At 37.6% G+C, this 26,444-nt stretch overlaps 1 protein-coding gene across 3 annotated transcripts in view; it reads right to left on the bottom strand.

Annotated features, from left to right (window-relative positions):
* fgf13a (fibroblast growth factor 13a) overlaps positions 1 to 26,444 on the bottom strand; it is a 128,083-nt gene continuing 101,639 nt past the window's right edge. For all 3 annotated transcript variants that reach the window (XM_088344754.1, XM_088344756.1, XM_088344755.1), the window contains 3 exons: positions 21,826 to 21,929; positions 7,279 to 7,477; positions 1 to 1,977 (listed from right to left, as the gene is read on the bottom strand). In XM_088344754.1, the coding sequence (XP_088200880.1) occupies positions 1,841 to 1,977; positions 7,279 to 7,477; positions 21,826 to 21,929 (440 nt within the window). In that variant the 3' untranslated portion in view covers positions 1 to 1,840. The remainder of the gene's footprint in view (positions 1,978 to 7,278; positions 7,478 to 21,825; positions 21,930 to 26,444) is intronic.

The raw sequence follows: 26,444 nt of genomic DNA, 5'->3' as shown, positions 1-26,444 counted from the left end.
GGAAAGAAAACTATTTATTCTAAAGCAAAGCACTGTTTTTGACCGTCGGTAACGGTAACAGTGTTGTAATGGCGGAAGAATGAGTTAGATCACCCCGTTACAAAAAAAAATTACGCGGTCACGTTATTTAGAAAGGCGTTGGTTAGAACGGCGTCATTTCCAACACTGCAAAGAAAAACAATGACACATTTTAAAAGTAAACCTTGATATAAACCTTTTATTCAGTGCATTTTTTTTGTGTATACAACAAATAATAAACAACTGGAAGTAATCAGGCAGCCCGGGCGTCTGCCTGCATAATGTTGTTTAATTTTATCCTGGTAGCTTGGAACACATGATCCAATATAAGTTAATTACATACAGCCTAAATCATGCATCGCTAGACCAGAAGCCCCCTTCCTTCTTCCATGCAACAGATAGATTCAACAAATACAAACCATCTCCAGGGGACCCACAACAGAAAGTCTCGCAAAAAAAGCATGTACCAGAAAGAGGTAATTCCTCATTCTGTCGAACGCTAAATTGTCCTTTTTTTGTACATTGTTGTGTTTGTACATGCCCTGTGCAAGAGAGGGAAGAATTTAGTGAATGAAACCCACCCCACCCATTTTTTTAAACTTATGTTTACAAATATGACATCCCCTATAAAACGTTAAGCCACCTAAAAGTCCACAGGATTTTTTTATGTATTTGTTTAATTTCACTATATAAAATATCATCACTACAACAAGTTACTCAAACATATAACGAGCATTCTGGGAAGCCAGAAGTTGACAAAAAAGGATGATAAGTAGGTGGAGTAATGACACAATCACGGAGGAAACAAACCACGAGGACAACAGACATAATTTGCGACTGGACAATAAAGGAAAGAAGAAGAAGGGGCACACACCAAAAAGGTGTTTTGAACCTTAAATCCCCTCAAAAACATCAAAGACTCTGACATCATAATCACCTCTCGTCATGTTTGCACTAAACCCCCACCCAATAAATATAAATTGGGGCGTAGATGGGTTCAATCCAGTTTTGTCATCTTAAAGGGACACTCCTTTGTTCAGTCTTTGGTTTGCTGGAATCCTGTCAACGGCGCAACCAAAAAAGGGGAGAATGCGGAGCGTAGGACAACATGAGGGGACGTTAAAAAACACGGTTGATAAGATAAACATAAAATTCTTGGCTAACTTTATAATGAGCAGACGATAGGGCATCTGTGGCGTATCTCAAAAGGAGGAAAACAGACACGCCTCCTCGCTCAGACCTTGTTTCAAGTAAGCTGAACACAGGCTTGCTTTCCACATGTTAGAGCATGTGCACGAGAACGGAAGGAGAGCTACTGTCTGGCTGACGCGACCGGGTCGGTCCGGGCCAGGTAATTTATAGGCTTTGTATTCACAGAAGAGCAGATGGGGCAGACATCAGGGCTTGTAACGAACGAACCCAAACCTGGTTGCCCCGTTGGCTGTCTCTTCCTGTGTGACTGATGCTTGCAGTCATCGTGAGCTTGGAAATGTTTTTTTGTGCATGGTAACATTAGATCAAAGATGAGCAAAGAGGTGAGTGAATAGAGGATAAATTAGCCCCAAAGTGACTGGATTTGTGTTCATAATGCTTTGTGTGCCATGACGTCTTGCAAATAATGCTTGTTGTTTAAAATGTTGCAAACAATGATAAATGCCTCAGAGTATGCACGCGTGAGTTTTTAATTATAGTTATCGATGTTTTCTCTCTGGTAACGCGGAGTACGTTGCAGCGGGTGCAGAATTGCGGACGCAAGAGAGGGTCCTTGGGGATTCACGTCCTGCTGGATGTAAGGTTTCGAGGTGGAGTTCGGCAAGCGGCGCTACGTTGACTCGTTCTGGCTCACAGCTTTGCCGCCGTTCAGCATGGCCGAGGCGCTCCGGCTTTTGGTGGGCGTGCCGCTACCGGAGCGGGAAAATTCCGTCAAGTCGTGGAGGGATGGTTCTCGGTACATGGCCACTGCGGAAAAGAGGACAATGTGCTCGGTTAGGAAGGCCATTGGTGTCAGAACAAAATAAAGATGAGCATGAGGTGTGTTTGTGTGTTGAAATGGTATGACTTTTTCAGTACTTACAGTTGTGGTCAAAAGTTTACATACACATGTAAAGAACATAATGTTTTGGCTCTCTTGAGTTTCCAGTTATTTCTACAAGTCTGATATTTCTGTGATAGAGTGATTATAATATTCAAAAAAAAAAACACCTACAACTGTAACCTAAATCTGAACGAAACCTAAATACACCCTTAAATCAAAGCTTACCATAATTTCCATAGGGCAAATAACACTGGGGTACACTTTTTCCATTAAAAAAATCTCAATGCACACTTTCCTTCTGGAATATTTGGAATAAATTCTCTGAACCAGTTTCCTATTGTTTTAAAGCTTAGATGACACATTGCCTTAATTAACAGTGTAATGGTTTACTTGTCACAGAGTTTTTTTTAATTCTGATCAATAATTTCACTGTATTTTTTTGATTTTACTATATTTTTTAACCTGCTTTAATACATTTTTTATTCTATTATTCAATCTTTTGTTTTTTCAATGAATGGAAGTTTTTTGTAAAACTAGGAGGCACTAAATAATACACACTGGCCCTTTAAGTATGAGTGAGCGTGTACATCGTGGTCTGTTATCCTGTGCCCTGCGACTGGCTGGCAACCAGTCCAGGGTGTCACCTGCCCACTGCCTGAAGTTGGCTCGGATGGACTCCAGCACCTCTGAGACTCTTTAAGGACAAGCGGCTGGGAGATGAATGAATGATCCAAGCTTTTTTCACTACTGCTATTCTCGTCCACAGTCTTGTCACATCCCGCCTTGACTACTGCAATGCTCTCCTCTTCGGCCTTCCCCAAAAGTCCCTCCATAAAATTCAGCTGGTTCAAAACGCCTCTGCTCGCATCATCACAAAAACATCTTCCCAGCAGCACATCACCCCCGTTCTCCAACAGCTACACTGGCTTCCTGTTCAGCATCGCATCAGCTACAAACTCATCTTATATACATATATGGCCATTCACAACCTGGCTCCTCCTTACCTGTCCGACCTTCTCCAGGTGCACGTCCCCACTTGCTCCCTCAGATCCTCGTCCTCCCTCCGACTGTCAGTGCCCCCTGCCCATCTGAGCACCATGGGAGCCAGAGCCTTCAGTCGCGCTGCTCCCAAGCTTTGGAACAATCTACCTCCGGACCTCCAAAACTGCACACCTCTCTCCACTTTTAAGTCCCGTCTAAAAACACACCTGTTCAGGACTGCCTACAACACATAGCTTCTCCATTTCTTATGTTTTTATGATTTTATGTCTTGTTTTTATTTATTATTTCGTTTACAACTTTTTAAATTGTATTTTTTTCTTTCATTGTTTGTACAGTGTCCTTGGGTGGCCTGAAAGGCGCTTTTAAATAAAATGCATTATTATTATTATAATTATTAAAGAGGAAAAAAAACATGACAAATTGTTCCTATTTCTGCCAAAGATTCAGTAGCCACGCTTATTTATTAGGAAATCTTGGAAGCGATGTACCCCCTATCCATTTGTCATCTTCTGGTTCCATTTGAAGTTCAGCCTGTATGAAGCAAATGCTTCTCTTAATATACTGCACATTCAGATGAGATATAGTGGAGGAGCTGCATCAAACTAAACACGACACATCATTTAAATGACAGTATGTTATAAGTGTTGCATTTTAGATGCTGCTTGTCTGTTGAGTTGAATTATAGCCTAGTACTTCTAATGAGACAGGCACAAAGCCATCATCGGTACTGGCATATGATGAGAGCTGCGTTTCCAGCCTTTGGAGGATGGCTGCTTTCACCCAAAAACGCTGGACTAAGTGGTGTTCGTCGGCCGTTTCCGCCGGCACTTCCCCGCGGGACGGACATCAAATAGCATGCAGAAGGATGCGGGCAGCATCCTGAAACCGAATACTGCAGACCCACGATTGCAGCATTTTGGCCAGAAAGTGGGATGCAAATGGGCCAAAGGCTGCAAACACAGCAGCGGCAAAGCACATGCAAGTGCTGAATTTATAATGCCGGCTTGTGAATACAGGATTTGTTTTTAAGTGCAGTACCAACTTGATATGTTGTGACGTCCCGATTCAGCACTTTGGAGTTTTACCCAGTTCACTTTTTAATTTTTTAAAGAACTTTAAGAAAGCGTTTGTTAAAATATTGTTTATTGTTTTGGGAGTAAATGTATGGGTTTGTATTTCTTTTTGTTTTTTTCTGATGTGGATATGTCCAGGCTAGGATTGCTTTTGAGTAACCTAGCATTTTTGATAAAAAGGACGACTCAGGGCAGGACCTTTAAAACAGTTTGGAATCAGTTCCTTTTACAGTCATCTCCTGCACCCCCAATCCACCCCAATGTTAATCTGGATTTAAAAGTTATTTTATGTTGTGCACTGAAGACAAGTGTCGATTTGTATTAGGCTGAAAATTCGAGTCATCTTTTTCCACTAACAATCAGCCAAAATCAAACAAGTCTTAAGCAATATTTAAAAATAAAGAACAATATGTGGGCATGAAAATAGATTAGCTTGTTTCAGCATTTTCCACAAAAATCACTCGAACCACTCCTGTGCCTTCTCCTCACCGTTTTTTTTCCCCTCACGTGGCAGAAAGCGAGGCGATCACTCTGTGGCCGTTGATCCATAAGTGGATTTGAGACCCCCTGCTAGGTCAGTTAAATGAAAGCGAAAGGCTATTACATCTATGTCAAGGAGCACAAGTACCGATTCCTAATGAGAGGCTGATCAAGAGAGACTGACTGGGTCAGATGTGAATGATAATATCACGGCTATGCCCACAAAGCGAGTAAAAGGCTCATTAATGCCTTAGTATTTAATTTATGAGAAAACACAAAAGTAATCCTCAATGGATTCCCTAAAACCGACCAAAACATTCCCATTCAGGATAAACAGAAAGTTATTCATCTCTCAATATGTAATTTAGAACTCTCAATAGTTAAATCAAAAACGAGTATTCGATTTTATGACTGCATTGGCACTGTGGGCGAAGACCTCGTTAATGTGACGAATGTCAACTTTTAATGTTGAAGCAGTGTTTTTCAATGTTGCACCATGTTTAGGAATGTGATGTTTCAGGGCATAAAAACAGAGCAGTGCGACCTATTTTGCTAAAAAAACAAACATGTTTTTGTTCTTTAGAAAAATATACAGGGAAGTCATATTCCAGCTTTTTACAGCTTGGCTTTTTGTATAATGTTCTGTATTTCCCAGTGTCGAAAAATACTTATGAGACATCTTGTAACAAGAGACGATGGTGGATATTTTATGTTAGACACAAGTCCTGCTTTGACACAATCTTGTGAAATGTAGGTGGAGATAAGTGAGTTGAGGTGTTTCACTAAAACAATAGCTGATGCCAACCTTTTGCAATAGACCTACTTTGTGATGAATCAAATTGATGACTTTAATTCAGACAAAAATGATAATTTGTCACTATCTTCTGTCATTTGCATGTAGCATTTTTGATGAGATAACAACATTTTAAAAATGTAACAAGCAGTGTCCTGCTCAAGAAAATGTTTGTTTTTGGAGACAGACAAGACCATTGAGGCAGAAGTAGTGCTTGGCAGGCACAATTTTGCCAAAGATTCATGTTGAGGTGTACCAATTAGCTTAATTTACAAAAAAACATTTCAATTACGTTTTTTTGTATTTTGCTACCAATTGGTTACATGAGTTAGAGGAAATAGTGCTAGTTATTTTATTATATCCTGAAATCACTCATCATTTTAGGGACAGTTTTCATGTGTTGCTTCATTTACAACATTCCAATTCTTTAGGTTTTATTTTTGCAACCAACTTATGACATTTGTATAAAGGAATCATGTTTATTTTACCAAAAAATAGTATTTTGTTGTATTGTATGGCACCACTGAGCAAATACCATAGTTTCCTGACCATAAGTCGCACTTGGTAATAAGGCACTCAAAAAAATAGTCATCTGTACAATTTTTTTTTCATATATATGAAACACTGGATTATAAGGCACATGACATTAATCCTACTGTAAGAGTTAGAACTGCATTAAGGAAAAAGTCAGAAAATTATTTTAAAAACATATTTCACAGAACATAAACAACTAAAGTGAATCGATTCATTCATAAATGGTAACCGTTAGCAGTAGCATTTGATTTTAATCATGCAATGGCAGATGTGTTTACCGTATTTTCTGGTTTATAAAACGCACCAAATTGTAGAGCACACTTTTGAGATTATTGTTTCAGTTTTAGATGCTTTATAGTCGAGAAAATGTTAGTACTCATCTTCTTAAGAACATTTGTGTACAGGGTTCATACACCTTTTTCATGGCCAAATTTAAGCACTTTTTAAGCACTTTCAAAACCCATTTTCCAATTTATCCGGTACCATTAAAAGAAAAAGTCTGGTGAATAATGTATTTTGCAGAGCCACACACATGCAATTTGCATATGTGATTTTTAATCTTCGAACCTCCAGTTTTGTCTCTGTGTGCCCTGTGACTGCCTGGCAACCAGTTCAGGGTGTCCCCTGCTCACTGCCTGAAGATAGCTGGGATGGGTTCCATCACCCTCGTGATCTTACTGAGGATAAGCGGTGCAGATAATGGATGGATGGATTCTTAATCTTGTGTATGCATTTATTAAGACACATTATTTTAGATCTTGAGTAAATAATGAATGTTTTTTTTTTTGAGACAATTTTTCCTTAATAGGTCTTGGGTGAAAATGACAACGTTATGTAGCTTACATTTTCAGTTGCAGTAAGTTCTTCCAATTACAATTTACCAATTGGAAACGGTCATTTTTGAATGCCCCATTATAAATGCCCATATTTGATATGTAAGCATTGCATTAATACACATTACATCGTGCCCTGTTGGTGTAGCATGCACCTCTTTGGTGCCACCCGTAGCGGGCGATGGCGCCTCATAGGACAATCCCATACAAATTAATGCTCGCTGCAGTTAATCAAGAAGACGAAATAATTGCAATGACAGATCCAGGCCACCAGAGAGCAGTGTCAGTGACATTTTTAAGTGGACTTGTTGAGAAACATGGCAACAATTTTGAGCGTTTAAAAGCACCTCACCCAAAGTTCAAGCACTTTTTTAATCTTTTGAAGCACAACATTAAAATTTAAGCATTTCGGTTTATGTCTCTTCCTGCCTCCTTGGTCTTTGCCCTGTATAAGTTGTCCATAAAGTTTTTGATTTGGTGTTGAACCTTACTGTCAGGGAAGTATTTTACCTTTTAGAGGCTTTGGAAGGAAGTGGGCTGCCGGCTTATTCTTCTTGACGTGGTTGCCCTTCATGATTTCTCCCTCCTTGTTCAGACCAAGGTACCAGCCCCTGCCTGACTGCTGCTGGCGGTAGATCATGGACGAGTACGTCACGTAATAGTTCTCGAACACCGACTCCTTGAATTTGCATTCCGGCGTGAAGTGTTCCTAAAGAAGGGAGACATGTTGCAATTATCTGCCCACAGAAACACAAACAGCAAAAAGACAATCTTCCATAGTTTGAATTATTCGACACGTTACTGCAAAAATAATACACATGACACATACAGATGAGTATTAATAACACATACAGCCGAGATAATGACCACATTCTAATTTTGCTCCAAGCTGTTAATTATGCATGCCTGCATCATTATGATTCATGCTCTCTGAATTTTACACTGGACAATTTATCATCCTATGGCATTTATTTTGATATAAAGTTATTAAAGTCTGATGTTTTCATGTTGTTTAACACTGTAGGGGGGATTGCTTTAAATTATATTTATTTGGTTTACAATATGATTTGGTACTTACCAAGTCGACCAGCAGATGGTGCTCATGATTCCTTACCCAATTTAGTTTAAAATATAGCCTCATTGGAATAAAGAAGCAATCCTCCAAACAAATTGTATTTTGGCTTTAAATGATTGATTTTGCAGTTCATTTATATTGTTTATGATTTATTAGTCCAAAGGGAGACGTCATAACAGGGGCGGCAATGGCTCAGGAGGTAGAGCGCTCGTCTTGGGATCAAGACATCGCAGTTCGAATCCCAGCTCCTCCGTGTTACATGTCGAAGTTACCTTAGGTAAGACACTGAACCCCTAATACCCCCAATAAGCAGGTTAGCGCCTTACATGGCTGCACGGCCGCTTTGGGAATTCTTTACTTGAAAAGCTCTATATAAATGCAGATCATTTCATTTCATCACAATGAGCGATAGCAATTTATGAGGTGAAACCTTTCCTAAAATTCCGAGATTTCATGGAACTTTGCAAAAACATCTTTACTTTCTGCTGATTAAATGATGGCTGTGTCTTGCCTGAAACCGTCCTCCTACTCATGAACTGTGACAGTGACACAAAGAGCATGCTGGGAGCACGCATGCACACTGGTTGCCAGGCAGATTTAAAGCAATAGTCCGTTTGTTTACGTTTGGGAATTTCTAGGAGCAGTGGATAGCCGCACGTACTGTACTGTATTTTTGACTTCTTAACTAGAGCCAATGTTTTCCCGTTCATGTACTTGAAGCTTTCTTATGGAGAGACATTTGTAATTAGAAGTATATTTAAAATTACAATCAAAAATGTAATTTTAAGCTCATTATGTGGAGTAATTCTAAAAAGCGAATAGGGGTGTCAAACATTTGGCCAACGGCCCAGATGAGGCCCGGTGAGGGGTTTGAATTCTGCCCGTGATACAAAACCAATAGAAGCTCATGAGAAAAACATGCTGCAGTTTGAAATATGCGTAGGTGATGTTGCCAAAGAAAGGTGCACCTCCTAAATCAAGTGGAGCTGTATTTCTTTATATCTCTCTCTCTTTCTTTCTATTTCTCTTTTTCATTCTCTCTTTCCTAATCTCTTTATCTCTCTCTCTCTCTCTCTCTCTCTTTCTCTCTTTGTCTGTCTCTTGTTTTCTCTCTCTCTCTTTTTGTATTTTTCTACCTGTCACTCTTCTTTCTCTCTAAACTACTAGTCCACCCACCGCAATAGTGCTTTTACTCCCATGTGGCCCCTGAGTTAAAATGAGTTTGACACACCCAGTTAAGAGTATATTTCATTAAAAAGTGACAGAAAAGAGCGAACATGCAATTAGAACTTAAGAAGTCTAAGCTATAGAATATATTCCCCCCATTTATAACTATCCTTTTCAGTTGCATCGTACCACATCATTCATTCCGGGTCCTGCGATTTCCAGGAACTCAAACATGAGAAAAACAGGGAGGAAACAACTCTTTCATTTAAAGCAATCATTTATAACTGGGCTTTTGTTAATAAACAATGTCCTGGCTTGATGATCTTTAAAACATATGTGTAGGTCCAAGATAAAAAAAAAAAAAATTACCTGTGACTACAATGACTCGAAAGAAGCAAACAAAATGATTTGTAACAACATGCGAGAGATAAATCTCCAGTCGACTTTGCAAAGCGCAAGACAATGCAAATCTCTCACTTGTTCAATCTGGTTTTAGCGCGCACCCTCGGGACGAGAAGCACTTTTTTTGCGCAGTATGGCGCCTGCCAAAATGTAGAAAGGGAGTACCTCGAGGCAACGGAACTCAACTTTTTTTTTTTAACTCTGTGACTGATGCTTTCAGTGTATTAGCCATGCCAAGCTTCAACACAGGCGTGTAATCACACTCAGAATAAGTCTGTTTTATAATTTACTAGTTCAGATAGTATAGATGTCCTCCTATGGAAGTGCTGCGTATCAACAGCACTGTCATCATGACGGGCCCTCGGATAGCTTGCTACAAGTAATCTCTTATTAGGAGAAAAAATAAAAGACAAAGACTACCTGAGTTCTTGTAAGGACCAGCTTTTTGTTACTAGCAACTTAACTAACTTAAAATTATTACTTTGCGGGATCAAATCAAAGAGACCAGGACTACAAGCTTATGTCCATTATACGTTGTCAGACGGGCATATTTGGATTCACAGTTTTAAGTTAACAGGATTTTTACAACTTTCAAGACCAAATATCTAATTTCTCCAAGGCTATTAAAAAAAATTGTGTGAATCATGGATTTTGCAGAGCCACAGATGGATGTGTTTTAGATCTTAAGTAAATGGTGGATTTATTTGTTTTTGAGACAATTCTCTCCCCATATAACAGCTGGGTAAAAATTAAAGTATTTAGGAGATTACGTTGTCAGCTGGAAGTAATGTTTGCTATTACAATTACCAATAGGAAGAAACATTGTTTTCATGGCCTATAATAAATGCCCATAATGGATACGTAATCCATGAACTGATACACATTGCATAGTGCCCTGTTTAGGTGTAGCATGCACCTGTCCTCTTGGGCACGACCCGTAGGGGGCGATGACACTTCATAATACAATGGCATTTAAACTAATGCCTGATACAGTTAATCGTGAAGGAAGAATAAATACAATGGCAAAGCGAAGAGAGCAATGGTGGTGTAATTTTTAAGCAGACGTGTGAAACAATTTAAGAATTTACAATCACTTCACCCAAAATTAAAGCACTATTTAATTCTACCTACCGTATTTTCCGCACTATAAGGCGCACTGTGTTATAAGGCGCACTTTCAATGAATGATATATTTTAAAACTGTTTCCATACATAAGGCGCACCGCATTATAAGGCGCTATAAGTGCATGCTGGTTTAAGATCAGCTAATTGTGCAATTTTGTAATTGTAATCCTGTGCAGTCCTTCGAGACATTTTTGTGATTAAGGGCTATATAAATAAATGTGACTTGACTTGACTTGGCTACAGTAGAGGATGCAGTTACGTTATGAAACCATTAGATGGTGCCGCGCTAAAGGGAATGTCAACAAAACAGTCAGATAGGTCAGTCAAACTTTATTAATAGATAACAAACAAGCTTTCCACAACTCCATTCACTCCCAAAATGAATAAAAAACTGTTTTATTATTTTCTCTGAGGTAAAGCATTTTCGTGACACATCTTTAACATTTTTGAACAACAGCAAGGCATAACATTTTACTTTTCCTCCATTTAGTCAACACGCAAAAAAACGTCTGATACTTTTATGGTAAATTAAACGTTAGTGCAATCGCAATATAGTGACACTCGTAGTGTGCAAAAACAACAAGTGCAAAACAATAACAATAAAGCAATAACATAATAACTGTAAAATGTAAAACGTAAACACACACCAAGTAGGACCACTTCTGAATTCTTTAATGTTAAGTTCCCGTGCCAGCGCTCTTGCCTTCATTCGAATAGTTATTGTACTGACACTTCTACCTGCTGCTCTTTGTTCAACAACCCACTGTTAAAGTGTGTCCTCTAACTGTGGCCATCTCGCTTTATTGCCACGGAAACTTTGTTTAGTCTTCCTTACTTGGCGCAGCTTATCCTCATGCTTCCTCCACTTCCGCACCATCGATTCATTAATGTTGAACTCTCTCGCTGCTGCTCTATTTCCGTGTTCTACTGCGTGACTGATCGCCTTAAGTTTAAACTCTGCGTTGTAAGCGTGCCTCTTAATAGGAGCCATTTCAGGGTCTTTATACAAGCGCACAAATAAAAGAGAATCGTTGTTTAGTATTTCCCAGTATGCACAGCGCACTTCTTCTTCTACGCGAAAAATGGAGTCGGTGGCTGCTTCTCTTAGTTGCGAGACCTTGCAATTCAATATTGATCCATATATAAGGCGCACCGGATTATAAGGCGCATAATCAGCTTTAAAAAAGAAAATCTGATTTTATGTGCACCTTATAGTGCGGAAAATACGGTACCTACCTACCTACCTATCTACCTACTTCCTTGCCCACCTACCTACCGATCTACCTACCTAACCAAACAAGCCACAAACCCAATTCCTGTCCCAAATGCTCGGGGATTCCCATCTCGGATGCAAGATGTATTGACACAGACTTAAAATTCAGATTTATTTTGATATTAAGCCAACAGTGTCGCCTTCTGCAGCTTTCTCTTTAGTTAAACAGATCTACCAGTGGATGAAAAAAAAATTTCACGTCAGCGAGTGCCAGATGGAGCTAGGGCACATTATTTAAAGAGGGACACCACATCGCTTTATCTAGAGTAATAATATCAGCCAAGTACTTTCCCTGCCTCTCAACTTTGTCTGCTTTGTTGAGATGGACTTTTAATGGGCCCATTACGGCGATGAGATGCTTATATAAAAAAAGTTTTAGTAGGTGGCCAACAAATGATGAAATGCTGTTTAACTCGGATCCAGGCCCGCAAATCACTTCAGTCTTTGTGTACGATGTTACAGTATTGCTTTAACATTGTCAGTCTTTGTGTCTTTCCAACTATTTATGAATCGAAATGCGAATAATTGAAGCTTTTTACAGAACAAAACAAAAACAATTCGACAACTATTAGACATAATATTGCACAATTTTTACAGAACAATATATACACTGAAAAATACAGTATCTGATCCCTTTGACATAAAAGCATAGTTTTTCTTATTTTGCTTACATGTTGACTTGTTTCTCTTGTATAATAAGGTAAATTGGAGTAATAAGTATTTTCATTGGTATGTTTTTAAAATTTACAAAAGAAACATGTAAAAATAAGAAGAATGAGAATAACTATTATTTACTCAGATATTATTTCATGTTATGACCTATATTTTGCCTTCTACTTTAGAAAGTGGTTAAATGTATTAAAACAAAAAAATAATACTCGAAGAGAGAGTAGTTATTCTCATTCTAGAAAACAAGATTAAATACAAAAAAGATGAATCCTGAACCAAATAACCATGCTTAACACTTTTCTTATATTATTAGAGAAACAAGTTAAAATACAGAAAAACAAGATGAAATTCAATCATGTTCATGTTTAGAATTGTATTTATTCATACTGAATAATAGTAAATGCATTTTCTATGATTTTTGACAATTTAAAATGGACAAATTTCCAATATATAGAGGCTCCTCGTTTCTTGGGGCTTGGTGTGGGCATGACTCTCTTTGAAAACTAATGTGATAGGCCGGTGTATGCTGTCGGACAAATATTAGCACGGGCACTCAAGTCAATGTTAAGAAATTCATCAATTAAATCAGACTCTGAGAAAAGTCAGAAGAGAGCAAAGTTACAACTTTCTTAAGCCACCTCTGCTGAGCCTGTATATCACAAACGCTAGATCCATTACCCATGAAACAGATGAACTTGAGCTACAATTCGTACATTCGAGACGGTTGTATTTTAATCATCGCAGAAACCTTGCTCAATTCGAGGTAACCCAATGCGTGCATGTAGCTAACCAGCTGCTCTCTAAATTGCTTTGTTGCGCTGGAAAGAAAAGCCCTTCACTTTTGTTGTACTTGTGTATAATGACAATGAAGAACTATTATTCAACTGCAATTCTGTGTTCTGAATTTTATTTTTCAGATTTGTAGATTAGTTGTTATTATGTCACAGTTGTATCGTCTCAGTCGGTAAGGACGTCATTTTGAAGTTTGACCCTTGAAACTTTTATGAAGGTGCGTTGTTACTTCATTTGGTCACCATTAATTGCAATAACCGGGTGATAACTGTACTACCCCTCATAATTCCATGAGGCTAAAAATAGGTAAATGACTGAAAAATAAAATGTAAAAAGCTTTAGCTTTTGCTGTCCTTTTTGTTACACTCTCATTGATGGCTGAAGCGGCTTTTCTCCAATACTGAATCGTTTTGGCGCCTGGGGGCCCACGGGCATCGAATCACAGTATGAGTCACTTCGAGGTAACCACAATATCACTTTCCGTCCCTTTTGCGTTGCCGGTGATGGCTTAACGCTCGTTTAGCAATTGGATGACAACACTTGAGTGGCTCCAAAGGCTCCGTCAAGGTAACACCATCAATTAAGAATCAGTTTCGGAAGCATCGCTGGCCCGTAATGCTTTTCCGACCCAATCAGCAGCTATATGAATCCTTGAATAATGGATGTGATTTCCTCAAAGGAGAGATATCGGTTGCTTAGGCTGATCCTTCATAAAAGGGACCAAATCAATGGCGAGCGACGCCCCGTCTGTGTTTCTATGCCATATCCGGGAGAAAGTAACACCCGTCTCGGCAATGAAATTGGCGCCGTGAGCAATTCCAGACATTGATAGATAAACAGATAAACCTGTAGCCAAGTCTCTTTTTTCAATCTTGCCTGGGATGATGAAAAGTGAACTTTTGGGCTTGAGAAATAAATTAAAAAAGCGTTCCTCACAATCCAACACAGACAAAACGACACAGCTCACTGGAGTGGAACGTGACAGGCGTGGTTATTTACCAAATATATTGAGTTTGCATGGTTGAAAAGGCATGCATGGAAGCAAAGTACATATTTAACAAGGCCAGGTTATTCAAGCACAATCATGCTCTCTTTGTTTTGGAATGAAGGTTGTATTGAGGGGACGTTCAAATACAAACAGAAAAGGGAAAGGGCAGTCAAAAATGACCCAAACATTTTAGGGCAGAGGTGGAAAAACTATAGCCACTGTCAGGCTTTTTCATCCAAAGGGTGGATCTTACAGACGGATCTGATTTTTTTAATCATAAATAGATATACATGCGTCGGGTAGGTAAGATTTGTGTAGTAGTATTTTGCATTTTAGTGCTACTTTAGTATTGTTTTTGTAGTAGTTATATACTATTCTTTTTTTTCTTAAAAGCAAAATAATCTATGAGGTCACTGTTTTTAAGCACTATATTTGCTATTTAGTTTTATAGTTATTTGGTAACATGTCATATGTCTTTTGAAATACATTAGTCCCACAGTTACTTTAGAGTGTTGAGACCCATTTTGACCGTTCTTTTCGTCCTAAATGATGGGCTCAATACAAAGTATGAGCAAAGTTGTTTTGTAAAAATGTCACAAAATACTGCAAACGAGGATACCAACGTATTGACCTTCAGTGCAGATGGCACTGGGCGAGGAGGAGGAGTGTACGCACCCTCTGTATAGCTATGTCCATTCCTAGCGCTCACCCAATCAAATTGCTGTTTTTGCTTTGCTAGATCTTTTGGGTGTTAAAAGTTTGCTATGTGGCTTTTCATCATTAAGTGTCTCAACAATGAACATAGGTTGTTTAATGAGCTTCCAGATAAAGGAGCTAAAGCACATTATAATCTCAACCTTTGTTTTTGTTATTTCACACAATTCAGATGAGACAGACTTACTGGTGAGTCAGAGCATTTGAATCATGACAAGGACCAAATGGCACCAAAATACATGAGTGTCTTGCATTTAATTTCTCACAAAATTCAATAAAAATCAATTTCATTCTTCCCAAACCTTTTTTTTCTGACTTCTACAATACGTGCATTTGCATTTTTCATCCATTTGATGCCAAAGTAGAACAAGAAGGTACAGGATGCAGTATAGTAAAGTGAAACGCATTAATTGCAGGTTATTTGCCCGCCCACACATTGACGGTGATGGATGAATATATTTGCACTGGTGCGTTCAGCCTCACCCACACATGCCTTCTTCTCACTGCTCATCTTTTCTCACGCTACTTTGTCATTACTTAGTGTGTTTTTTTTCTTCATATTGTACAAAAATCAAACCAAACATATATTGGCTGTACACGTTTACCCACTAAACGCCAAACCTTCTCTCCAGAAAAAAAAGCCAATTTTTCAGCAGATTTTATTTTTTGGGGTGATGTTAGATGATTTGATTAAATTGATGAAATAATAACAATATCAGAATTTGTGTCCAATATGAATAAATATACCACTTTAAACATGTTTCCTTCCCACAATTACTTAAGATAACTCAGGCTCATTTGGACTTCCTATTTTATCCATCTATCTATCTATCTATCTATCTATCTATCTATCTATCTATCTATCTATCTATCTATCTATCTATCTATCTATCTATCTATCTATCTATCTATCTATCTATCTATCTATCTATCTATCTATCTATCTATCTACCTACCCGTTTACCTACCTACCTATTTACCTACCTACCAACCCATTTACCTACCTACCCATTTGCCTACCTACCCATTTACCTACCTACCTATCTACCTACCCATGTACCTACCTACCTACCTACCTACCTACCTACCTACCTACTAAAGACATATCCCCCTATTGGGAGGTAGCTAGAGTCAAGAATACATTCACCAGTCATTCCCCTTCAGTCCTGACACCGATCATTAAGCCTACAGCACAACAAGGGGTGAGTTGCTGTGCCATGCAAACCAACTGCATACACTGGTTTACCCTCACCGCATCATATGTGTCAATGTCAGTCATTCTTAACTATCCTTCGCCACTAACATATATCCCTAGAACACACTCTTACATCCATTAAACTAACCGACCTCACATCAAGAGCACGTTTCACATCATCCATCCAACTATATTTGGGCCTTCCTCTCATTCTATTTCCCACCACTTCTGAACTACATACTATTTCAGTCAAACGGCCTTCATCTATTCCAAACAATTTTAGAACATTTTCATCAAAGAATAATAATATATTGACCGTTATAAAAATGTTTTCTCAACGGAGCTAATTTATTTATGTTTAGATGTATTGTTTTGTCAGCAAAGGTTCATTCACAACTATTCAACTTTGTTTCCTGGTAAGTTAAAAAAACACTTAAAAAAAATAAATGTATCTATTAGGGCAGATTACATAATGGGGAATTGTATTCTATTATTGTCATTTTATATTTTTGAGTGTCTATATTTATTAAATAAAGAAAGCCTATACGTGAAATGTGCACATTAAACTGATGGATGGAAAAACATGTGTTTTACTGTATAAACAAATAAAACTATTTGTATTTTTATGTTAATTACATTTTTTTAAACGTAAAATATGTTGCTTAATCATTAAAATGAGCTAGAGTATATATATATATATATATTAGTGAAACAAGATCACTTCACTTAAAGCCGAACAACAGTTTATGTCTCTAGACACAACAATTTTCAAAATCAACCAAAACAAAACCAGAGCAAAAAAATGAAATAAATAAAACTATTGTACACGTGGCAGCTTGCAAAATGTCTTTTTTTCCTGTTAATATTCTTACACTATGCTGCATATATTATTTTACGGGCACGCTCAGCACGATTTATTGAATCTCATTCTCGAGGGAGCAGTAGCTCCTGGAGCGGCAAAATGTAAACAAGGCGTGGAAATATCTATAGGGGGCTTGGATCATGTCGTCTTGTAAAGCAATTATGAGGTGTGCTAATTTGTCAGGCGTCTTCTTACGATCTCAAAGACGTTAATAAAAGAACGATACCGTCAACAGCCAGCAGACACGCTGACATGAATTGCTTTTCTTGTACAACATTTAAGATTTAATTTGAAGTGACTGCAATCCAATGACAGCTGGAAGTGATATTCAATGAGGATGCGTATAAATGCATTTACCCGTACTGGCGAGAAGGTCAACCCTCAAGGCGACTATTTCATAGAAAGGAAATCAAAACAAATCGAGCTGCTCCAGACTTGTTTGTTTCAATCAAAGAGGGCCACCGCTAAATAATACCTTTTGTGGTGCAGGACAATTTTTACTAATTTGACTGCTAAGATTGTCTGTCAAGTGCATCTTTGTCTCAGTGGCATGCCCCCCCCAGATGAGGAATGTGCTATTACAACAACTATCAGTGTTTCCCAACCTTTTTTTAAAACAAGGAATTCTTATTTTCAAATGGCACACCCTCCGTCGAAAATGTTTGTGACTTAATTCACTGCCCAATTCAATTTATGTATTTGTTTATTTATGTTTTTGTTTTTTTCAAGCTAACATTGTTATGTGTCCTAAATTGACACTTTGAAATGTTTTTATTTTATCATTTGTGGTCAGTTTTCATTACCATTGTCCTTAACATAAAATGCCAATGACAATTTTATTGAACACAGGTGTACAAGACTGACAAAAAAAAATAAAAAAAACTGTTTAAAACTAGGATACTATAAAAGTGAAGTATGTGTATTGTATAGAGAATGGCTTAGGAGATAATGCAGGTTATTCATTTCGGTGATTAATGTTTCCGTAGTTTAGGCTTTTACAATATGTGAACCAAATTTTCAAGGTATTTTATTATTATTATTATCAATCCATTATCCATCAATCCATTATTTGCACCACATATTTTCAGTAGGGTCGTGGAGGGTGCTGGAGCTCATCCCGGCTGTTTTCAGGCAGTGGGTTAGGGGACACCCTGAATTGGTTGCCAGTCAGTCGCAAGGGCACACAGGGACAGACAATTCGCTTGCTTATTCATACCTAGGGAGAATTTGGACCGGCCAATTAACCTGACACGCATGTTTTTGGAAGGTGGGAGGAAACCGGAGTGCCTGGATGAAACCCACGCTAGCACGTGGAGAATATCCCAACTCTGCACAGGAGGATTACCTCAGAACTGTGCAACAGACACACTAACCACTCAGCTGCCCTGACGCCCTATTAATATCATTATTAATATTATTTTTATTATTATCACTATTAGTATTATTACTATTTTTATTTTATTTTTTAAACAAATAATCCTTAAAAAAAGAACAATACTTTTTTTTATATATATTTTGCACTCAATATTTGTTCATAAGGTAAATCATCTCATCTCATCTCATCTCATCAGTCGCGGGGGGGCTGGAGCCATCTCCGGGCAGTGGGCAGGGGACACCCTGAACTGGTTGCCAGCCAATCTCAGGGCACACAGGGACAGACAACTCATTCGCTCATTCACACCTAGGGACAATTTGGACCGGACAATTCACCTGAAATGCATGTTTTTGGAATGTGGGAGGAAACCGGAGTGCCCGGAGGAAACCCACGCAAGCACGGGGAGAACATACAAACTCCGCACAGGAAGTCTGGAGCTGGATTTGAACCCACGACAGGTTCCCATGACATGAACTGTGCCGCACAAGCGCTAACCACTGCGCCGCCGTGCTGCCCAGGGTAAATCATACCAAATAAAAATAGTTTGATAAAATTATGAATACAAACTCTATTCAAAGCATTGTATGATCAAATCAAGCAATTAATTTAAAAAGTAATTTAAACTAAGTGATTGCAAAATATTGGAAACAAAATACAAGTTTAATAAATAAAAAATAATAGTATTTATACCATGCTATTTAAATGTCAGGTTCTTCCTTTATTAATTACTTAGTTCATGGTTCAACTGCTTGGGAAAGAGTTTGGCAAGATAAAAACAGTTTTGTAACATTGTTACCACATTTTCACAACTATAAGGTGCACCAAAAATCCTTTATTTTTTTTTCAAAAAATTACCATGTGCCTTGTAATACAGTGTGCCTTATATATGGATCAATATTGAGTCAGTTTCAATGGTATCCACATTCTTACTATGAAATTCTCATGGGGCCATTTAAACCCAACTGATGTGTTTGGAGTCATTAAGTGACCTAACCCCCCCAATTCCAACCCCTAATACTGAGCACCAAGCAGGGAGGCAATGGGTACCAATGTTATAAGTCTTAAGTATGACCTGGCTGAGGCTCGTACCAGCAACCTCCCAGTCTCAGGGCGGGTGCCTTACCCGCAAGGCCACCAAGCTGTCACAAGGTTTCGCAACTAATCAGAATTTCCCCCTGTAGGCGAAGTAGTCCGCGGTGTTACGTTGGGATATATACACCAGTGTTTCATTTCCTAAATAATGTGTCAATCATCATTTGAATCGGTCACTACTGGCTAAATGTATTCGGAGGTAAAGGAGGTGGGTCCTTTTTAGCATTTACAGGCTCGCATAGCTAAAGCGGGGCAAAACAAAGTCTGCAATTGGCCAAAAAAGATTAATGTGAATTTACTAGTTTGTATTTTAGTCTAATTTACTAATTTACTAGTCTGTATTTTTAAACAGGAATTATGGGGCTAATAAGACAGATAGCAACAAGCAAAGCCCATCGATGCAGATGTTTCTCAGCTGATTTTTTCTTTTATTTGTCGGCATCATTGGGTGTTTTTGGAGTGTGAAAAGATTTTACACGGTTGTATTTACTACAATCACGGATGTAAGAGGACCACGGTTGCATTTTATTATTGAACGTGATTAGTGCAAGACGACTTTGGTGAGCTACTCCGTCTTTATATTTTTCCCAGTATCTTGTTTCAGACTGATGTTGATGTTTCTGTGATGAGTCTATTATGTACGGAAAATATGTAACCAAACACTTTTTTGGGGGGTGCTCCTTATATCCCGGAGTGCCTTATAGGCGTGAAAATACGGTAACTAAAATTTATTTCTGATTTTAAGCTGTTTAATGGTATTTTCTGATGAAAAAGAAACACTTCAAAAGAAGAAATATTATCTTTACTTGTCAATATCAGATAACTTTGCTTTTTAAAGAAAATATAATATATCCCGAACAAAGATATACTTAAAATGAGCAATATTATCTGTAACCATTTGGTTCATTATAGTGTGGTATAAATAGCAAAGTGTAAACGTTTTATTTAACTTGAAATGCAACATAAAATATCTTACCTTAATGAAAAACATATGCATGTTTAATAAAAACATACTTTCAGTTAACAAGTAATATGATTGAGTTTTTCAGAGTGAGTTTTCCGATATAGCTTGTTCACCTCACAGTTCAGAGGTCTCAGATTTGATTCCAGCTACCAGCCTCCCTATGCAGGATTTTCATGGATTTATTTCACCAATATTTTTAACAATGACTCAATCATGTGTGAATGACCCATTCATATATGTCAAGATCATTCAGCACCAAAATAGTACAGTGAGTCATTTATACCAATTGGGCTTACTCAACGTTTGTACTTTTGTAGTCCACTTTTTACTGTTGTCAAATAATGATACAAAAAGATAGGTGATGAGGTGACAACATTTTTCATCAATTGTTTGGCCTTAACTTAGTCAGTGCCAGGACGTATAAATGCATTTTCAGTAGCATTGTCCTTGAGTGTCCAAACTTAAAAATAAGTCATTTTTTTGTTGTAAAATTAACTATTATAAAGGCTTTGGCGCTGCTGATCAGTATCAAGCGTCTGGGGATGCTTTCAGTATAATAAATCACCACTCGATTGTTAGAAGGCCTTTGATCAAACCTTTGTCCACACCTAGGAGCCTCCATTTCCTCGTGTTCCTTCTTCTATCTGGTGATTGAAAGTGTGTGGGCGGTCCCAGGTGACCGAAATCGTGTGATCACGTCACCAGAAATATCTGGTGCCGAGATGCTCTTGCGAAGTTCATGCATCGTTAATGCCTAAGTTCAGTGTTCTTACAACTAAATGTTATTTTGCAAGCAAAGTGCCCTTGTATTTATGTAAATATTTTTTTAGATATTGAAGGTATCACAAATGCGAAAAAAAGAAACGAAAAAACTGTTCAATTGTGGTTGAAAGGTACTTTTTTTCTAATGAAAGGTGGGTTAAAATATGATGTTCAAGCTTTCTTTGAATATGTTCAATGGCTGTCTTTGGATGAGTTAAGCAGTCAAAGTAAAAGTTGCCTAAACATAGCATACAATGTCTGATCTAGCTGAACTGTCTCATAAAAGTCCATTTACACAAGATAAATATATATGCAAGTCTCTCCTGTGTCTTCTTGTACACGCAGGAGCTGCCATGTTGATTCAGCTAAAAACGCTAACAAAGTGCATTTACACAACGTCTGATCTCATTAGCATGGCTGCGTTCATTACGGGCCGGCATCTAACAGACTGACGCACAACCAAATGCATCTGCCAGTTCTCCGTGACGTACGTTGGTTTGTCAAACTATCTGAATATGCATCTGACAAGCAGCAGATGTCCTTGACATCAACACGTTCTCACCCCCATAGCAAACGGACACTTTGGTAGTACTGGACACTCACCGACGTGTACAGGTAGCCCTCGCTGTTCATCGCCAGGTAGAGTTTGGTCTGCACCCCCTGGATGGCCACCACTCGCAGACCCACCGGAATAAGGTTGAACATGGCTGCAGACACAAATGCATGAAAAGCAATCAGTCACTACGACATACATTTAAACTTCAGTTGCAACCCATTGACAGCAACAAAATACCTTAGATATAAAGTACTTGATTCAGCATACTTGTTTAACGTAACGTTTTGACCTTGAATTTGGTTTTATTCAATATGATAATTATGAGATTTACTTTTTTTTTTACCATTCAAAGAGTTTTGACTGCCTTTTTTCTCTTGGACAGACACAGATATGATGATGGGTGGGTCGATATCCTCTCAATTTTATCATTTCAATTCCCTGCTCTCACCCTAACCCTTACTCAAAAGAATACCGCTATCCTTTATACAGTGGACATACGTTTATCATGGGTGCTACATTCTAAAATAACCTGTGATAGGCAAAATACGTGTTGTTTTTTTAATTTTATTCTTTAAACTGAAGAAAAACAGTTTTTTACAGACTCAAGCATTTGCTTAACAAATAAAAGCACTACATGATAAAATTGAATAACTACTGTACCATCAAATTCCAATTATCAATCTGAACTGAAAACAAAGGAAGTCTTTAGGCAATCAGAATGAATGGTCATGCGTTTGATTCCAGGATGAACCAAAAGAGAAGCCAAAAAAAATATACTCAAATGAGGACATTCCGAGGTTAAACGGACATATCTATAAAATGAATATATTATTTTTGCCTGTACAAAATGATTACATTGCAAAGCCTGCCAATTTTATTAAATCTAAGGCATCCGATGCAATAACAACTATGATAATAAAAGTCGAAAAGTCAAAGCCAGGTGTCCAGGTCAAGGCCTAGGGCCTTAATCAGATTGTTAACATTCTCTTTATATTTTAAATATTTCAGTGAGGCAAAAAAGTTCAAAAATGACAAAAATTAAGTTTTTTTCACTGAAAGTGTTAATATAGTAATAAGAAAATGAAAATATTTGAAAGAAATTGAGTTTTGATACTTATGATAATTAAAAAATATATATTTAGTTACAATTTATGATTAACAAATATTAGTAGTACACCTTTGGTACATTGACAATATGATGTTCAGAGAATATTTGATATACTTCAATTTAATACTAAAAGAAAAATATTTCAGATATAAGTATTTTCGCACCCAAAGGGTACATTTCAATGTTACTCTAAAGACTCAGCAAAGTATCTTCGTTTCTGCTTCCCTCGTCTTGACATTTGTAAACTATTAGCAGTTATTCATTGTCTTACTGCTGAGAAATTTCCCCATTGTGGGATGAATAAAGGATTATCTTATTTTATCTTATCTTATTGGCTCTTGGCCAGCAAGTAAACGGAGTATGCCATTACCCATTAAAAAGAACAAGCTTCTTTTGCAGTTTAGTGGCAAGTAAGTATCAAACTGATTTTAACAAACATGCAATTGCTGCAGTCGATTGTGATTTACGAGAGCTGTATAAAATCAAATTAAACTTCACAGCCCCAAGGCCTACACAAATACATCTATTGCTTACTGGGGCTTTCAAAGGAACCGTTAAAGGCCTCTGTTTTTTTTTTTATATTTGCAACATGTTGCTGGTTTATGACCCTGAATGTAAACAGGGCATGCTCAAGTTTAACCGTATCCTCTACTTGTTCCTTTTGCCTTTATGTTTTGTGTGCATATTCGTAAAATGTTAAAATCTTAGAACAAGATTGCATATCTTAGACAAAAAAGCGCATGCACGTTGCACATGAGATCTTTGCCACGTTGTGAAAACAAAATGAGCAGCTAACAGAGCAGCAGCAGCCTTTCTGGTCAATGAGCTACATCTAATTAATATGTGCCTTGTGTTGTATAAGAGCACCCGTGCTCCATAAAGCGCTGGCAGGGGATCCAGCGCTGAAGAGAAGCAACGAAATACAAATGATAGTCTGTGCTCGAGTAGAAAATAAACAATGACAATTTCCCCTGGATAATGATGAAAAACCGAAGAAACATGTATGGAGTACACGTTCATTTTGGACTGAGTCTGGATAAGATTAACAATTTTAGAAATAATTTCATTTTCATTAATGATAGTATAATCATTTTTTTTTAATAATAAAAAAATAGTCAAACCAATTAGTGGTTTGACAAATACTCAATAATGGAATGTCAGAACTTCTTTTTGCATACAACATTTAAAGGGACAGTATTTATCATTGCGCACCTCCTACTTGTAAAAAAACCTGTCATTTTTAAAAGAAAATATGTGTGTATATATATATATATATATATATATATATATATATATATATATATCTCATCTCATCTCATTAGCCGTACCGCTTATCCTCAGTAGGGTCGCGGGGGGGCTGGAGCCCATCCCAGCAATCATCGGGCAGTGGGCAGGGGACACCCTGAACTGGTTGCCAGCCAATCGCAGGGCACACAGGGACAGACAACTCATTCGCTCATTCATACCTAGGGACAATTTGGACCGGCCAATTCACCTGAAATGCATGTCTTTGGAATGTGGGAGGAAACCGGAGTGCCCGGAGGAAACCCACGCAAGCACGGGGAGAACATACAAACTCCGCACAGAAAGTCTGGAGCTGGATTTGAACCCACAACAGGTTCCCATGACATGAACTGTGCCGCACAAGCGCTAACCACTGCGCCGCCGTGCTGCCATTATATATATATATATATATATATATATATATATATATGAAATTTCATACCAAGAAAAAATACTTTACTTATAATATAAACATGGAATTCTAAAAATACTAGGTCCATGGTTGGTACACGTATTTCATGAATAAATGTAAGCACCTTTCAAAGAAAATTTTACAAATGATCCAGTACCATTAAAAGAAAAGATCCGGTGTGAGTTGTGTGTTTTACAGAGCCACAAATATCTGATTTACATATGTGATTTTTATTCTTTTGGTGCATTTATCAAGAGATGATTTTTATATCTTGAGGGAATTGCAAACGTAAATGATATTTAAGACAAGTCTCTCATCATGTAGGTGTTGGGTAAAATGTCACTAATATGTAGTTTACATTTTCAGTTGCAGGAAGTTCTCCCTATTGCAATTTACCACTAGGAAACACAAACATATTTTGTTTGCATGTCCCTTGATGAATGTCCATTGTTGATATGTTATACTTCCACTAACACAAATTTCATAGTGCCCTGTTTAGGTGTAGCATGCATCTGTCCTCTTGGGCGGGACCTGTAGGGGGCGATGGCATTTCTTAGCTAATTTTTAAGCAGACTTATTAAGAAACATGTCAATTTCAAGCATTTATGAGAAATTCACCCAAAATGCTTATTATTTTACGGGCACGCTCAGCACGATTTTACTTTTTAATGCTTGAAAACCAGAGGTGGGTAGTAACGGAGTACAATTTCTCTGTTACATTTACTTGAGTAACTTTTGGGAAATTTTGTACTTCTTGGAGTATTTTTAAATCACTCTACTTTTACTTTGACTTGAGTAAATTTTTAAAGAAAAAAAAAAGGGACTTTTACTCCGCTATATTAGGCAACATTGAAGTCGTTACTTCGTTACTTAATAAATCCCCTCTACGTAAGTACACGTCTGTCTGTATTTGCTAAAGCGATTTATTTTGACGTAGAACTCTGGCAGCCGCTACCATGTTTAACCAATCAAATGTAGCACCCTCGTCACGTGACCATAATCAACTTCAGGGGGGGTAAAAATTGTTTACGGATGAAACAGATTGAAAATGACGCTTAGCAATACAGACAACAACACAGAAAAGGGGGAGCAGCCCTGGTCTCACCTAAAAAGCATGTTTCTCTTAAAAAGGGTGCCGAACACCAGCTACAATATACAATGTCTCCTTTGTTCAAGTTCATAGGCTAGCTTTTTGTTCTGCTTGCAGAGCCTGTTAAGATAAGTTTTGGTGCAATATGGTGCTACATGTGCTTAAATTATTTATTTGATTTACATTATTGTTATTTTAATGTTTATTCAAGCACTTCAATTTACGTTAATTATTTAAATCTACTTTTAAATTAAATGTATTTTGTTGTTGATGTACTTTGATTATTTGATGATCTGAGTGGTTGTTTGAAAAAAATAAATCAATCAATAAATATTATGTTGCCATAGTTACTCAGTACTTAAGCGATTTTTTCACCGAGTACATTTTTACTTTTACCCGAGTAAGTATTTAGATGACTACTTTTACTTCTATTTGAGTAATATTATTCTTAAGTAACAGTACTTTTACTTGAGTAACTTTTTGGCCTAATCTACCCACCTCTGTTGAAAACACAGCATTGAAACTCAAGGATTTGAAGTATTCGCATGCACACTGTAGGTCGAGAATATAGCATTTTCTTATATAACATGATGCTCGACGAAGGAGAGCTGACATGATTGTCCACAATCTTAATACTGCGTGTACCCAAACACCTAAAAAAGGCTGGGCAAAATGAAAAAATGAAAAAGAAATGAGAATAAAAAAAGAGGCAAAATAGTTCACTTAGAGTCTAAGTAGTTTGTATGCTTTCTTGTGCTTTTTAGCATTCATT

Source organism: Urocampus carinirostris, chromosome 9 (genome assembly GCF_059441175.1).
Source record: "Urocampus carinirostris isolate Australia breed hairy pipefish chromosome 9, RoL_Ucar_1.0, whole genome shotgun sequence".
Taxonomy (NCBI): domain Eukaryota; kingdom Metazoa; phylum Chordata; class Actinopteri; order Syngnathiformes; family Syngnathidae; genus Urocampus; species Urocampus carinirostris.
Note: the sequence above shows the minus strand (reverse complement) of the source record. Positions and strands in the feature narration are given on the sequence as shown.